General features: G+C 51.8%; 1 protein-coding gene across 1 annotated transcript in view; it reads left to right on the top strand.

Moving 5' to 3' along the window:
* LOC104526351 (pleckstrin homology domain-containing family G member 4B) overlaps positions 1-17075 on the top strand; it is a gene marked incomplete at both ends in the record, with an annotated part of 30257 nt that overhangs the window by 7915 nt on the left and 5267 nt on the right. The window contains 2 exons of the mRNA XM_010169788.1: positions 13445-14394; positions 16594-16843. Of these exons, the coding sequence (XP_010168090.1) occupies positions 13445-14394; positions 16594-16843 (1200 nt within the window). The remainder of the gene's footprint in view (positions 1-13444; positions 14395-16593; positions 16844-17075) is intronic.

The following is a 17075-nucleotide window of genomic DNA, read 5'->3' as shown; positions in this document are numbered from 1 at the left end:
TTCCCCTAGCCCCAAGGGAACTCAGGACCCTTGTGCTCCAGGCCCTTCCCCAGCTCCGTTGCCCTTCTCTGGACACGCTCCATTTCTCTGGGCTCTGCTCCATGGGCTGTTCCTTCAGTGGTGTTCTCCAGCTCCCACCCCTGGATCCCTTCTCTCAAAGGACCCCTGGCCATCAGCCTGTGCTGACTCTGGTTCCTCAGTAGCCATCTCCAGCCATCCCTGGCTTCTTTCTGCTGCGTGCAAGGAGCTGCTGCTTCTGAGCTCTTCTTGGAGCAGGCAGAGTGTTGCCCAACCCCTCTCCATCTGTGTTGACAGCTCTGGCAGACTGGGTTACCTGCTCTGCTCTCTCCTCCTCCTCTCCCTCTCCTCCTCAGCCGCTTTGTACTTTGTGGCTTAGAAAACAAAGCCTTTGGCAAGTGAAGGAGGTGCCTGCCCTTCCTGGGGGAGGGCCAGCTGGCCTGCATTTGATTATGGCAGCGCCTCCTCATCCCTCCCCATTGTCCCTGCTGCTGTAGGAATGCCAGCCTCTTTGCGCTCCATCCCCTGAACAAGTGTTGCTGCCTCTGGGGCCCAAAGAGGGGCTGGGGCCCTTCTTCCCACCCATCCAGGCCCCTCTGGCAGGAGATCCTCTGCACATCTCCATGCACCTTCCCTCCCAGTCCAATACAGCCCATCCTGACTCCGGCAGCCACAGCAAACCCTTGCGTAAGTACCGAGTGTCCGGCACTCCGGCTGGTGGGTGAGTTGTATTGAGCTTGTCTGAGAACAAAGTAGAGAAGGGCTTTCACTGGGTGGCTTGTGCGCGTCTCTGTGTGTCCAGCATGAATCAGAGGGCTTTGTGTGTGGCTTTTGTGTGCTCAGACAGAGCCCTGTGAGCTGTGTGCGTCTCTGCGCGGCCCCTCTGCGTCCCAGGGTCATGCTCTCTGTAGTACGGCAGCGCCTGTCCCTCTTCTCTTTATTAAAGGATATTGTGTGATGGGTTCTCTGGGTGTAATTTAACTGCACCTAGAAGTTGTTGCTGGGATTGCCTGCCTCCAGATTAGCTGGGTGTACACACAGGGCAGGTGGTACCTTTCCATCTGCCCAGACTTCTACAGCACAAGAACGGGCTGATCTCCGCCACTGCTCCAAGGTTTGCTGGGCTCCTGTCCCCCAGGTGACCGGGACCCCTGGCACAGTGTTCCCAGCTTGGAGAGATGGGTCTGATCTTAGATGCCGCAGCAGAAATCCAGAGTGTGATAAATTAGGTGACTTCCACAGATGTCATCACCTCCTTCTCCCCAAAAGACTGAGAACAACGACCTGCTGGTATCTTGTCTTCTGCCGTGCTTGGTTTCTGATGATGTACCAGATACAGTGTCTCAGGTGATGGTTTTGAGGGAAAAAAGAAAAAAAATCAAGTCTCCTTCAGGCAATAAATTACTAAATCTTTTTGTTTAGCCTTTGATAAGGAAAGAAGGGTTGTGAGTGCTGCTCTGTGGGGAGCTGGAAAGGATCCTGGTGGCTGGGATGTAAAAGTGGGTTTTTTTGTTTTTTCTTTTTCCTCTCACAGTCTGTTTGGCCCAGGTTGAGAATTAATTTTACTGAAGGGTGGTACGATTCCCTGCTCTGGGAATGTGCTTGGAGGAGAAGTGGAGAGTAGAACTTAGTAGAACGAAAGTAGGAAAAGAGGCATTTGATGTGTCATGACCGTAGTGTAGTTATTATGGGCAGACTCTCGGGTGGCCATGCTGCGACGCTCGTCTCTTACTCGCAGTCCTGGGCAGGTCAGGATGTGGCTTTGCCCCCCAGCACCTCCGAGGTGTTTGCTGTGGCTTGTAATAAAGTCTCTGGAAGACGCTTCACACGCACTGGTGTCTCTCTACCTCTGCCCAAGACTGACCTGACTTTTCTGGGGGCTGCTGAAGTTCACAGATGACATCTTTCATCTGATTACTGCTGCGAGTACTGAGGGTGATGAAGGAAGATCCGAGTAGCACAACAGAGAGGAATATATTCCGTGCCTCCCTGGTGCTGTAGAACTGTTTTAGGGGAAGCCAGTGTTGTCTGGCAGCAGCATTGTCTGAGAGCAGCTGTCTCATCTCTCTTCCCTCTCTCCTTCCTCAGTTACACTTGTGAAGTCGTGCCCCTGGACAGCCCTTTAGTCTGATTTGCTCTCCCATTTCAGGGGTGTCCTTTTTCCTGCGCAGCCTGAAGCAGTTGGGGGAATGAGCCGAGAGGTTGGCAAATCGATCCTCTGGCAGAGTTCATGCAAGGTTAATGTCTGAAATATCTCCCTTCTCCTTCCCGCCAGGTTTTTGCTGGAGAAGTCTTCTTGCAAGGTTAATAAGTCTGTGATGTTTACTTTCTCATCAAAGAGTATTTGTGTATCAGAAAGTTTCTGCTTTGCCTTGAAGTTCAAGACAGCCCTCTTGCACAAACAAGAAGCCCTGGCTGGTTAAATCTCCTCTGCTCTTACAGCTCCCCCAGAATTTTCTATCTTGCAAAATTAGTGATTTGGAAACTGTTCTGGTTTATGAATTCTCTGTTAATCCACCTCTGGATCTACTGGTGCCCAGGCTATTATCTCCTGTGTTTCATAAATGACTTTATTGCTAAATTGGCATCACAGCAGTGCCCCTAGCTCCTAGCAAACTGCAGCCATAGGTGAGTGAAATGGTAGTTAACACCAGGACTTGGTGCTGCTTTCTGTTTGCACAACACAGGGGTGAGACTGGTCCCCAGTGTTAGGGAGCAGCAGTGAATTAATTAGGTTTTTTTCATGTGCTAAATTCAAGCACAATTCACAGTTGAAGGTGAGAGATTCTTGGGTTGAGATGCTTTTGAGCACCTCCCCCAGCACCTCAGGCTCTGCTTTAGTGCAGTAAGAGGTCTGTGTGATGTCTGTGGCATGTGCAGGGGGGCAAAGCCTTGATCTGTCTCTCTGGGGTCCTTCTCCCTCCCACTGTGCTGGCTGAATCCTCCCCGTCGCTGAGGGCAGCAGGAAGGAGAGGCTGGGGGATGTTGTACCAGCCCAGCACTTGGCATCTTTTTGGGATGTGGGCTGCTCACCCCTCAACTGCCTTCCCTGATCCCAGGAGTGCCAGCACGTTCTGCCACTGCTGTGTGTGCAGGGGGGCAATGCCTGATGTGCTGGAAGCATCTGCTGCCTTCATCCTTGATCTCCAGAGCACCTCTGAGTAAATATTCCCCTGTGTCCTTGGCTGCCCAGGAGCATAAACTGACCGTTGTCTGAAAGTCTGGGGCTCCCTTTCCCTGAGCCAGGTGGGATCGGATCTCCTGCAGGATCACTGGTAACCAGTCACTCATGGCAGGGAAGCAGCATTTCCTCCCAGCAGGTTTAGGGATTTCCCAGCTTGTGTTGCAGCTGAGCATTGCAGCTGAGGTGTAAGATCTGGTGCTAGCAGAGGTCTTTCCTCAGCTGACCCCAGCCTTGTGCTTGGGTGCAAAATTGTGGGTTTAGGTGCTTTTTTTTCACTCTGATACTGGGATAGGGGCTGCACAAGGTGACAGATTTTTCTGAATGTTTGTGTGCTGGCATCCATCTGGATGCTCAAATCTTCCTGGAAACTGGAATTCCCTTTAGTCACAGGAGTTAAATAGATCTGTTCAGGCAATCTGGACGTGTAGCTTTCCTGCCTGCACAGATGGGACTGAAGTTCACAATGGCTCCATCTGCATATCAAAGCCCTGGACATATGGACGGGTTCTCCCAAGCACCTGCTGCCTCTGACCAGGCTCCTGTGGCTGCTGCCTATGAGTTACATCTCCGTGTGCTCTGAAACCAGGGAGCTATTTCCAGCCTTGTCAGCTGCCCTGGAGAAGGGAGGCCCAACAGATGCACTGAGTGTCTGGGTTCAGTTTCAGCTCCACATCTTCCAAGGCACAAGTACCCACAGTGCAGAGAGATCCCAGCACGTCACTGAATCACAGAACCACAGGCTGGTGGGGTTGGAAGGGACCTCAGGAGATCATCCAGTCCAACCCCCCTGCCAAAGCAGGTTCCCTACCCCAGGTTGCACAGGAAAGTGTCCAGGGGGGTTTTGAACATCTCCAGAGATGGAGACTCCACACCCTCTCTGGGCAGCTTATAAATAAAGATTAAGTGGAGTTTGGCCCAGCTTGTCACAGGGGAAAGGATGTGAATTGACGACTGTGGAGCTTCCCCATCCAGGCCCAAAGCCGTGCTGGAGGTTTCACAATCCCCAGCTGGGTATGGAGAACCTCATTAAAAGGGAGCCAGTGCAGAGCAGACATTAGACACTGACACAGCCCAGCCTGTCACAGAATGGCCCTCGCTGGCCTGCGGTGTGACAGGGGGTGTTTGTACAGCGTAACCATGCGGCTGTCGGGACAGATGTAAAAGTGAAGCATGGAAAAACCCTCAGGAGGTGCCGTCAGCCTCTGAACGGGGTGATTTGCTGCTGTTGTGCAAGTTGCCAGCTTCGGTGACTCACGCATCCTGGCGTGGCTTGATCTTGAATCTGGCTGGTAACGTGAGGTTCTCGGCGCTCTCCAAAGAGGAAAGTTCTTCACTAAAACAGCTTGAGAACGTGCTGCCCTTTTCCTTCTCCTCCTCTAGGCAGTGGTTGTATGTCCACCAACAGTCGCTCCTTCATGCTTCTGCTCTCTTGGTTGTCAGTGTGTTACACTCAACATGTGTAACTTCTTTCAAGTCAATCTCTAGATGGTTTCATGACGCTGTAGTGACTGGCGTAGGCTGTGGCCAAATGAAGGACCTGCCATCAGATCCCAGTTGTTAGGGGCAGCTGGAGAGGAGGACAGTGACCAAAGCAGACTTCAGCATGCAGTTTGAGTTTATAGCTGGTGAAGCATCAGAAAGAAGCAAGGATGATATTCACCGAGGAAGTGGAACAGCATCTGCTCTTACTCTGGTAAAAAGGCGTCATGAGCAGAATTTCATTGACAAGAAAAGCTTTGCAGTGAGTGCACAAAGCTGATGGGCAGTGCCTCAAACGTGAAGAGGCTGCTTTGTGGCAAAAGCAAACATTAAAGGTTCTCACTTTACTGGGAGCAAACAGCCCCTGGTCCTCTGGACTCGGGAGTTTTTAAACATTGAGAAAATCCCCAGGGTGGGACAGAAATATCAGTCAGAATCTACTCAAGGGTGCAAAGTCATAGAATGATAGAATGAGTTGGGTTGGAAAGGACCTTAAAGCTCATCCAGTCCCAACCCCCCTGCCATCAGCAGGGACACCTTCCACTAGACCAGGTTGCTCAAAGCCTCATCCAACCTGGCCACAAACACTTCCAGGGAGGAGCAGCCACAGCTTCTCTGGCCAACCTGGGCCAGTGTCTCACCACCCTCACACCAAAGAATTTCTTCCCCACATCTCATCTCCATCTCCCCTCTTTCAGTTTAGAGCCATTTCCCCTTGTTCTGTCATTAACTGCCCTTGTAAAAAGTCCCTCCCCAGCTTTCTTGTAGGCCCCAAAGTCATGGAAGACTGTGGAACAAAGAGGAAAATCTAAAGGAAAGCTGCACCTTGTTGGCTGTGGGGAGGTTTTCTGCAGCTGCAGAGCAGTGGAAGCTGTAAGGAGGGCAAATCTCAGACATTTGCAGCCCAGCTCCCTAGAGAGTCATTTTATACACACACACAGATATAAATACACGCGTACGTGTGTGTCTGTGTATAGATAATGTAGTGAAACTGGCACAGGCTGCTCTCCGAAGCTCTGAATTGTACCCAAGCAGGGATTATTGTTGCTTGTTGTGATCCAGAGATTGAGTCAGCCTGTTCCTAATGGAGCTACCTTAGGTGTTGCTTGGCAGTGGCAGCAGTTAGAGAAGCGAAGGGCAAGCACTCATCCTGCACGCCAGCTCCAGCAGAAGCAGCCACGTTTGCCCTTTGGGTCCTCGTGCTGTCGTCAAAGAGAGCAGAAATCATGTGCAATCCTATTTTATCCAATTATATTCTCCTGTAATTAGACTCTCCTGGACTTGTTAAGCCTGGCTGCCCAGAGGGGAAATGAAGGGATTTTTGAGCTCTCTTTGTGTTCAGCCAGGGTGCTGCTGCAAAAAAATTTCCAAGCATGTCGCTCTAACGAGCACCCTTTGGTGGTTGAGCTGTGGTGTGTGGAGATCAGCCCTGCCCCGGGATCAGCCCTGCCCCGGTGGTGCTTCCCTGACCCCTTGTTCTTCTTTCCTGCCCAGCTGTGGATTATCTACCTGTTCTCCTGTTTCTAAATCCAAGGAGTTTATAGTCTACACTTGTCTCTCATCCTTTGCCCTCTCGCAGTGTTTGTGCAGCATCTAGCACTTGGGAACATGCAGAAATGAAAAGACAGAATTTAAAGTTTGTTTTCCTTAGCAGCTAGTTTTAGGCAAACTGGTGATTTTGGTGGTCTGCCCTCCCTTGGAGAGAAGAGAGGAGGCACTGTGAGCTACACAGCAACTCAGAGCTTTTTATTTCAAGAGGGTGAGTCCATCCTCGGTGTTTAAAGCTGAGCTTTTACCAGCTACATCCTATGTAGGACACGGTTTTAATTAGTTTGGTTTCTGCTGCTAATGAATCCCAGGCAAGGCTTCAAACATAGTTTGGAAAAGTGGAATGCTTCAGGGTAGGGAAGAGAGTGACAGTGAACCTCTGCGTGGAGAAGGGATTGCTTCTAACGTGGTGGCTTTGCTGAAATGCTTGTGCTCTGAAATTGCAACGTTTCTTGGACGTCCAAGTAGAGAGCAAACCTTTTTTGCAGAGCCACAAATCTTGCTAGAAGCGAGGGGGGGTTTGGCTTTTAGTGATGTGGAAAAAGCATCGCCACGTCTAGGAGGGATCACTGCTCTCTCTCTCGAATTTTGCTTGAATTTGGGGTCAGTTGGGATGTTTTCTCTCCTTGTTTTTGCAGCGTGAAAGATCTGGCCTGCGCCCAGTCGGAGTGTTCTCTGCACACTTCAGTAGTTCTCGTGTGAAGCGTGGCCCCTTCCCTTCTGCCTTGTCTGAGGTTTCCAGGGCTCCTCAGTCTGGTATTTAGGCTTGTGAATAGGCAGAGCTGGGATGATGCGCTGAAGCGCTGGCCCTGCCTCAGCGGGGCTGTAGGAGATGGTACTGATGGCACAGAGCTGGGCGCAGGATATGGACCCCCTCTCTACAGATGGGAAGGTAGGATGAGGTCTAATTTAAACCAATTAATCCACTTGCCAAGGGACATCTCCAGGTCCTGAAATCTGGCTCTTCCCCTGCCCCTTCCTTTGTGGGCGCTGTTGGTTTGGGTGGTGGCAGCAAAGAAGCTGCCTTTGCTTCTCTCTGTGCTTGTTCATGAGCACAGTATGTGAAGGATTATGTGAGGAAGGAGTGGGAGTTGTGTGCTCCCGCTTGACCAGGAAAGGGGAATCCAAAACCTTGCCGGCTCTCTGTAGGGACAGTATTTGCTTTGTCCCACCTGCATCATGCAATGAAATACCACTAAGTGGTGCGCAGTAAAACTCTGCGAACATCCTGGTAATTGCCTTACTTGATTCAAGGAGCAAGATCAGTGGAAATGGCAAATGGTACGAGGAAGAATAATCTCCTGTTTTCAGCCTCTTCATTTTTTTGTGATCTGTGTCCCTGTTAATTAGTTAACATAAAGCTGAAGCAGAAAGAGATTCGAAGTGCCTTATTCCTAGTAAAAATGCTGACACTATGAGGTGATCTAATCAGGATCACAGCTTCCCTGGTTCAAAATTTTCCAATGTGTGTTTGTTGCCTTTTTTTTTTTTATTTGTTTGGTTTTATTAATCTTCCATTGACCTAAGAAATACAGTTATTGTAGTTAACAATACTGTTGTAACACACGCTGAGCCTGAGGAGAGCGTGAAGCGGATCCAAGCGAGGGGTGAGCTGACTGCTTTCTGCTACAGTGAGTGAGCAGAGGAACAGGATTGTCACCGTTTGCCAGCTGACAGCTCGTGTGACAATAAGGTTTTAGCCTGGATAATTTTGCTTTCAATATATTTTGATGTAAAATGACTTTTTAATTGTGGTCCTTCAGAACTGTTGGTATACAAGGCAGTCTCCAGCCGTGGGTCCCTGCTAATACTGTGCATGAGGTAGCTTGTGACAAGGGACACATCAGTATTGTGAGCAGGAGTCAGTTCTCAAAGCAACTTAAAGCCAAGTTGGATTTTCATAGAATCATTAGAGACCTCTAGGATTATCAAGTGCAACTGTCAAGAATAATAGAGGGAATAAGCCCAACTGAGAGGAGCAGACCCAGGAGCAGGCGGGTTTGCACCGAAGAGCAGCATTTACTTTGGGTTTGTGCTCTGTAAGTGCCCTATCACTCTTCACTCTGGTGCTGTGACCTCTGTCTCAGCTCTGCAGGGTTTGGTGCCGAGGCCCTGGGCTGCTGTGGGGGTCAGTGTCTGCGTGGCACCATGTGTAGCTGTTGGGAAGTGCTTGGCTCTGTTCACAATGGTACCTGTGATGCTTCGACGCTTTCTGGCTGCACCAGTTCTGTCTCTGTTGCTGCCAGCCAACCTCATCTTGCTCTCCAGACTCACGGCTGAAGTTAAAGGCTCTTGGGAGTGAACTTAGTGAGAGGGGGGTCTTGTTAAACGGGGAGTTGTGCAGTTGTTTCTTGCCACAAAGACCTGCAATTAGCTGTGTCTCGCTAACAAAAGCAGAGTGGAGCACAGCTTGCATACAGGAGTGGCGTGCAATCCAGATCAGGGCTAATCCGGATCAGGGCTTCTTTGATTACATGGGTTTCTTTTTCGCTGTCCTTGGCAGTGCTCCCAGCTGTTGTGCTGCTTCCCTCTCCCTGTGTTGTAGAAAGCAAAGGAGTGAGGGGCTTGTGGTCCCAGGATGTGGCCACAGGAGGATGGGGGACTTGGTCTGTCTTGTTGCTGTTCTTCAGTCGTCACACCCACAGCTGTGTCGCATCCCTGCCTGTACTGCTGCTCCCACCAGCATCAGTCTTGGCTCTTCCTCAGCCCTGTCTCAGCTCCCTTATGCAGTTACTTGGGATTCAGAAGAAAACCTACTGGCAGCAGAATTAGTCGCCCATCCAGGTGCATTTTTCTTCTGCACAAAGTTTGGAGGGTTTGTGATCTTTCTCCTCCATCTACCTCTTCCTATTCAGACACTGTTTCCTACGTGACAAAAAAAATAGTTATAGACGTTGGCCAAACCTTCTCCATCTCTCCCCGTGTGGAGACAAAGGCAACCCCCCTCCTCTGGCATGTGCTTGCAGATGCATGATGATTATCTCCTGTCTTGGTTACCCAGAAGGTGTCTTGGAGATTGCTGGATCTTGAGTTTGAGAGAAATCTGGTGGGTTTGTGGCTGGGGAGGTGTGATATGGTGGCTCAGGTGAGAAGCCAGGACCCTTGGAAGGCTGGCAGTGCTGGCAGTGCTGGCAGCATTCCCCAAGCAGTTTCTCTTGGCCTGTGTCTGCAGATGACGCTTCAGTGGTGCCAAAGGCAACAGGCTCCAGGAGCTTCAATGCACTCCAAGCCTTGCCCATGGTGAAATGAGCAGGGACCAAGGCAGGGTGATGGGCTTGAGGGTTGCACCGTGCTCCAGTGAAGTCCCTGGCTCATCCTTACATCACAGCAGGTCCCCAAGAGCCCTTGCCTGCCCCGGGCATCCTGGCAGGACCAACCTGTTGCTGACTCCTCATGGAGCTGCTCGATAGGTCAGCCCTGTGTCTGCAGGAAGCACTTTAATCCTGTAATTGAGAGTTTCAGTAACAACTTGTCTGTAAAGATCAAAAGCTGAGGTACAAGCTGCTTCCTGCCTGATTCCAGGCACGGCTGGGAAGATTCAGCTTCCCTGCACACAGGTGCCTCCTCCTATATATGAGCAGCTCTTGCAGCTTTGCAGATGTGAGAGTTTAACTCGGCTGGCAGCCAAACAAGACACAGCCACTCACAGCCTCCCTTCCCAGTCAGCCCCAGTTAATACACTAAACATGACATGATATGATCTGGAATATCTCATTGGTGCATCCAGCTGTCAGTTTTGGGTTTTACTAATTACTTCACTTTTTTTCTCCACCCCCATTCCTGTCCTCTGCTCTTGGAAACTGCCCCAGCACAGTGTCCTTGTAGTTACCAACGTTGTTCTCATAACAATCCTCACTGAACCCCAAACCCAGCACTTTCTAGCTACTGAGAAGAAAATTAGCCCTATCCTAGCAAAAACCAGGACAGCAGAGAAGCTCAGCTTGAGGGCAGCATCCTGGCTTGGCTAAACCTGGTTTGCAGTCTGACCAGGACAGAAATGACAGCAGTGCCCCTACCTGCATGAGGATATTCCCTCTGGGTGCTGGGACACACTGGGTGCCGGGACAGGGCTGCCATTTCATCTGCTAACAGGGGCAGTCGGAGCAGATTATGTGACTAGAGAAAGCCTTGGTGGCCACTTAGCATGTCACCAAGCAAGCTGTGGGCTGGGGGGCTGCTCCCATTGTGCAGGGAACAAAGCTGAGCTGTTCCCTGCCCTGCGCCAGGCACTGGGGATGGAAGAAACGCCACAGAGAGTGAGAGTCAGTTCTGCGCAGCCCCTGGAGTCCTGGCCAAGAGCAGACAGACACCGTATGAAGATGAGAGCTGGGGGGGCTCCCTGCGTGGTTTCCAGCCCTTGTTCCTCCTCACTGGTCCCCCACGCAGATCTGTAGAGTTTCCTAGAAATAAAACTTCCCCCCCTCCCCCTTTTTTTCTTCTCCTCTCTCTCTCCCATCTGTGCATGGAGGTGAGGTCCCCAGCCTCAAAGGTGGCCTTCCAGGGCAGCTGCCTTCCCAGCTGGGTGCCCTAAAGGCCAGGCTGGTCTGCTGGCTGTGCCCCTCCTGCACATTGCTCTAAGAAAATACCCCTCCCCGTTTCTTTTTTCTTTTTTCTTTTTTCTTTTTTCTTTTTTCTTTTTTCTTTTTTCTTTTTTCTTTTTTCTTTTTTCTTTTTTCTTTTTTCTTTTTTCTTTTTTCTTTTTTCTTTTTTCTTTTTTCTTTTTTCTTTTTTCTTTTTTCTTTTTTCTTTTTTCTTTTTTCTTTTTTCTTTTTTCTTTTTTCTTTTTTCTTTTTTCTTTTTTCTTTTTTCTTTTTTCTTTTTTCTCTTCTCTCTTTTTTCTCTTCTCTCTTTTTTCTCTTCTCTCTTTTTTTCTCTTCTCTCTTTTTTTCTCTCTCCTTTTTTTTTTTTTTTAATAGCCCCATGTGTCTTTTGAGCTCAGTTTTTCCCATCAGTGAGCGAAAGGGAGCCAGCATCCAGCTGGTCAGGATCACCCATTGACCTCCACAGCCAGAGAGACGGGACGTGCCCTTAGCCCACAGTGACAGCCAGTCCCTGCTCAGGGCAGAGCTGGAAGGGGCTGGCAATAGTTTGCACACAGCTGGAGGGAGCAGCTCAAAAAAAAGAGAAAAAGAAAAGCCAAAAGGCCATCTCTGGACTGTCACTGTCACTGCTGGCGGGTCTGCTGCAGTGAGAATTTCACCTCGCCTTGATGTGCTTCTGCCTCCAGGGAATAAAAGCCCCTCTGCATCACGGATAAATGCAGATTCTCGCCAGGGTCTGGCATGGCCTCTGCCTCTGCACAACCCTCCCGGCCCCCAGCAGCGGGCAAGTTGAAAGCAGAAGGTCTGGATGCAGCGAGGCAGGTCAGGGGTGCGTTGCTGCGCTAGGCAGGGTGATGGGAGGAGAGGGAGCTGCTGCTCTTCTGGTTGTCCTGTGCTGTGGGTGCGTGGGGCTGTTTGAGAAGCAGTTTCCCCAGCAGCTGCTGGTGTTTCTGAAGCAGCTCCTTGCTCTGTGTGAGTCATGGGGCTCTGGCTGCACGCACGCTGTGCAGCTGCAGCTCAGAAGAGCAATGTGGATGGTTGTGGGAACTCCTGGGACATCTGTGCTCAGTCTGCAGGGTACTCCTCACATGCTGGCATTCGGCTCTCAAACTAGTGCTTCTCATCACCTTCCCCATCCAGGAGGTAGGCACCGTGTGAATGAAACACCTCCTGCCCTGACTGCCTCTGTCACCGACGGAGAGGAGCCTGGCACCTGATTTGTTTGACCACCACATCCCTGATGGGGATGTAGCGTCTGCTCTGTGTCTGCATAAAACTTGGGTGGATTTTCTTGGTGTCTAAGGCTTTATTCTGCATAAAAATAAGTGCTTTAAGCTCTCTGAGTGAAGATTCTCAAAGTGAGGCTTTTCAGGTGGAAAATGGTCTAAGACTGGTCACTGCTCCTGGCACTAACCTTGAGTGTTGCTGCTCGCAGGGCATGGCAGGCCAGGTGCTAGAGAAGGTCTGGCTCACTTCAGGGGCAGCCTGTGGTGTTTCCACACATCTCCTAATCTTGGGCAGGTGGTGGAAGGTACCAGGCCTGTCCTGGATGTTTTCCCTGCCCCGTGCATCAGATTTTAACAAGTAACTCTGTGTTTTCACTGATGAGCAGTAAAGTTCCCTGGCCAGGCCTGTGACAGCTGGTCGCATCTCGCTCTATAGTTAAACCTTGTCATCATCCCTGCTTTATAAAGTAGTGGCTTGTGAGCCTGAGTGATTCAGATGTTTGCATTTCTTCTCACTTCTATTGATGACAGACAGGTCTCAGTGTGTGGTGCTTCGTTATCCCCTTCGTGCTGTGGTGGTGAGGCACTCTCACCTTGCGTCTGTCACACTGGACCACGTTTTGTCCCACTCCTCTTCTTCAATTGATAGAGCAGAGCTGTTTTAGCAAGGTCAGGTATGAGTGAAGCCCCATGAAACTGCTTCCAGGATTCCTGGAGTATTAGAACTGAAGTGCTGAGCTCAGTAGTCGACTCACCAGCACAAGCATGAGGTGCAGTAGCAAGCAGGGCCAGGCAGGTGGGCAGGGCACAGCACAGCGCTGGGGTGCCAGCGGGCACGGAAAATGCACAAGCTGTGCTGGGCTTGCACGATCTCCAGTTCCTACTCACTGCAAGGATGGGTCAGAGCACTTGGAGTGATCCACAGAGCCCAGCTCTGATTGAGCTCCAGGCCTCCGCGTGCCATCAGCTCCAGGGAAACGGTGTGGGGAGCAGCAATCCCATTCCTTGCAGCTTTCTGAGGCCCCCTTGACCTTGTCCTGTGTGGCAGTGGTGGGAACAGCTGGGTGAAGGAGGAGGACGAGTTCCAGGGTTTTATACCTGCTGAGATGTGAATTCCTGCAGTCTTGGCAGCAGCTTCCCCTGGGCCACCCTGCCCAGAGAGGACAAACATGCCCAGCAGCGTGGGTGCCCAGCATCACAGGGACGTGGCAGGGAGGTGGAGCTGTGGTGGAGCAGCCAGCACAGCTGAAGGCATCTGCATAAGGAGCTGTTTGTTTTGCTTGAATTGTTAAACCCCATTGACAATAGCAGCCCCCTCCTCCTCTCACACTCGAGGAACTGTGGTGGCCACACACTGATCCTTTCTCTTGTCTTCAGGCACCGAATTAGGGTTATTCTTCCCCGAATCCCTCTGACTGGCTGATGCCTGTTGTTCTCCCTCTCTGCAGGCGTACGAGTGGGCCTTGGAAGGGATGAGACACCTTGCCTGCATCAGCATGGAGGACTGCAGCTCCACTGAGCACTGCGCAGGGGTGGTCAAGTGCCTGGAGAGTTACAGGGGGCAGCATCCGGACATTAGCGATGCCCGGTTCCAGGAGATGAAGGAGCTGGCCTGTGAGCTGAAGAGTGACAAGGGACTCAAGCAATGGAAATTTGCATGGTCCAAATGCCAAGAGACCAAACTGGTTTTTGAAAAGAAACTTGAAGCAGCTTTGAGAACAAGGAGGTCTCTGCTGTCAGACCGCAACCCAGCTGCAGGGGAGCAGCCCCGGGCCAGCAGCGAGGCTGGCAGTCTGTCCCACCGCAGGCACTCCGAGGGGGCCTCCCCCGGGTCCCACTGGGACAGGACTTACAGCGCGTCCCACTGCTACAACAGGCCTAGCTGCTCTCCAGGGTGGACCAAGGAGAAAGCTCCCTCACCCTCCCTGAGCTGCCCTGGCGATGTCAGTGCTGGGGAGGAATTTGCCTGCCAAGCTGCTCTCAGCCCTGGTCCTCACTCCAGCAGAGTTTCTTTTGCCAGTGGGGTCCCCAAGTCTCCAAAGCTGCCTGAAGAAAAACCAAACCTGGAGACTGTATTAGAAACCCTGGAGGTGAAGCCGTCCTGCACCTCCACGCCAGCCTCTGGGAAGCCCCCTCCCAGGAGGATACTCCGGAAGGCCCAGAGCTTCGACCTCCCCTGCGGTGAGAGCCTGTGGTCAGGCTGCCAGAGGACGCTGAGCGAGCCGGCCAGGTACGGCAACACCGGCGTCTTTATCAAGGGGCTGGAGGTGAGCAGCACAGAGCTGGTGGACAGGACTTTTGCTCTGCGGCAGCCAACTGCTCACAGCTGGGCTGCAGACTGTCTGCTGGAGGGACAGAGGGGCTGCCTCTCCGCGTCGGAAGCCAGGAGCTGGGGCAGGTAAGCGACTGTGACGCTCCGTGCTGTGGTCTCAGGGCAGTGAGAAGGTGGCCAGCAAAGGTGTGAAGAGCAGTGGTGGTGGATGGGTGGAGAGGTAGAGCTCCAGCTTCCCTGTGTGTGGGGCTGAGCGGGCCCACAGGCATGTCCCCACACAGCTGGCACCTGCCTTTGTGGGGAGGCAGAGAAATGAGAGAAACTGCTCTTTCCCCCACATCGTGGTTCCTTCATAAGCGTGGAAAGAGCAGTTCCCAGGCTGGAGAGGGAGTCTCTGAACGTTGCTGGTGTTAGGGACAAGGGTTCACAGAAACATAGCCCTCAGGGAGCCAGCAACCAGTGGTAGGGGTGCAGTGTGAGAGCAAAAGCATAGTGCATCACCCCAACACTTCTGGGGGGCTGTACCCAGACTGGTGGGGGGCACTTCCAGTACCCTCTTACAGCTGCTTCACAGGTAAGAGGGTGTTTATAGTTGTCCTTTGGGGCTGAGATCTTTGTGAGGCCATTGCTGGCTTTTGTTCTTTTCTTTTCCTTCCCTGTCCTTGAGGGTCTCAGTTGAACTTTGTTGTCACACTGCAGTGTGCCTGGAACACGGAGAGCCCAGCGACACGGGCTGTTCTTGAGCAGGAGCCACCAGGCAGCTCTTTCAGCTGCTCTCACTGGAAAAGAATTAAAAGAAAATAGTGGTAGAGGTGAGAAACGAGTGCTGGATGCAGGGACTATGGAGTTCCTTCAGTGCTTCTGCTCTGGATGGGATGGCTGGGGACAGGGAAATCCTCTGGAAGGGGCCTCTGATAGCCCAGCATGTGCCAGGACAGCTCGTGGCAGGGGATGAACACCAGCAGATAGGAGGCTGATGGCTCTGCTTCTCAAGGGAGCCACGCAGCCGCCCTCCCATCATGGTCCATCCTCTGAAGAGCCAGGAGATGGCTTGGGGGACAGCTGAGCGGCAGGGAAGGCAGACACACTTGGAGTAGTTATGTTTGGTGCTGCACTGCCTCGCAGTGGAAACCCCGAGTACCTAAAAGCGGATCCTCTCAGAGCCATGCAGAGCAGCCCGTGCCAGGAACTGCTGCTTGAGGCAGTGATACGAGGTTTGTTTCCTACTCTGATTTTTACTGGGACAAACCCAACAGCACCTGGGACCAGAGCTCACGTTCCCCCAGGGGTAACGTTGCCTCCCACTGCATCCAGTCAGCAGGGTGACTACTCCTTGCAGAAGTTACTATGACTTCTGCTCTCCCCGTGTGAGAGTTTAACTGAGTTTGGCAGCCAAACAAGACACAGCCACTCACAGCCTTCCCCCACCCAGGGAATTGGGGAGAGAATTGAAGGGGTAAAGGTGAGGAGACTTGTAGGCTGAAATAAGAACAATTTGATAATTAGAGTAAAAATAAAATTAAAATAATAAGAGTAATAATGATAACAACTATATATATATATATATGTCTGAGTGATGCATATTACAATTGCTCACCACCTGCTGATAATGATCCCAGAGGAGTGAAAAGGAACCCTGAACCTGAAATTGCAATCCTGGAAAAATGAGCCCAAGTGATTCCTGAGACAATATCCCCCCTTTCCTGTCAGCTCCAGTTAATACACTAAACATGACATGATATGATCTGGAATATCTCATTGGCGCATCCAGCTGTCAGTTCTGGGTTTTACTAACTCCTACACTTTTCTCTACTCCCCCCTTCCGGTCCTCTGCTCTTGGAAACTGCCCCAGCACAGTGTCCTTGTAGTTACCAGCGTTGTTCTCATAACAATCCTCACTGAACCCCAAACCCAGCGCTTTCTAGCTGCTGAGAAGAAAATTAGCCCTATCCTAGCAAAAACCAGGACAGCCTGTTGTTTCGGGACTGCGGCTGTTTGTGGGTCAGCCTGTTGTGTCCAGAGCAGGGGCTGGATGGGCCCAGGGGCTGTGTGTGTCCTGCCAAGGTTGGGTCAGGACCACAGCCGACCTGGGGCTTGTCCTTCCTGAACAGAAAAGCCAGCAGAGATCCTTAGGTCAGCCATGAGCTTTGTCAGTGCTCAGGGTCAGAGCTGTCACAGACAGCTGTGAATGTGAGCTTGGGTGGTGCTAAGGGATCATCTCATCTCCCTGTTGGGTCTCGGGGAGATCTTCTCCAGGGATAGCCCAGCTTTGAAGGCACTCCAACCGCTGCAGCTCCCTTCAAGGCCGAGTGTTTCCCGTTGCAGCAAGCTGCGGCACATCATTGATGAGATGGTGACCACGGAGCGGGAGTACGTGCGGTCGCTCTGCTATATCATCGATAGCTACTTCCCGGAGATGGAGCGGCTCGACCTGCCCCAGGACCTGCGCGGGAAGCGCAGCGTCATCTTCGGGAACCTGGAGAAACTCTATGACTTCCACAGCCAGTATTTCCTGCGAGAGCTTGAGAGCTGCTGCAACCACCCACTGCGGGTCAGCCACTGCTTCCTCCGACACGTAAGGCACCAGCCCCTTCCCCTGGGGTTGGGCTCCTCCGGACACGCGCACGGCTCCTCTGCCCAGCAGTGCCTGTACGTTTGGCTGCTCACCTGTGTGGTGTTAGTGGGCCGTGGCTTTTTGGGAGCGGGAGAACCTCCCTGTGCTAGGCTGGTTTGTCCCCTGCCAGCTCAAACACTAGGTTGGACTGGTGTGGCTCTGTGGGGCTGAGCCCAGGCAGCAGCAGATGCTC

This window comes from Antrostomus carolinensis, unplaced genomic scaffold (genome assembly GCF_000700745.2).
Source record: "Antrostomus carolinensis isolate BGI_N321 unplaced genomic scaffold, ASM70074v2 scaffold14670, whole genome shotgun sequence".
Taxonomy (NCBI): Eukaryota; Metazoa; Chordata; class Aves; order Caprimulgiformes; family Caprimulgidae; genus Antrostomus; species Antrostomus carolinensis.
The sequence above is the reverse complement of the archived record's forward strand: the minus strand, read 5'-3'. Positions and strand labels throughout refer to the sequence as shown.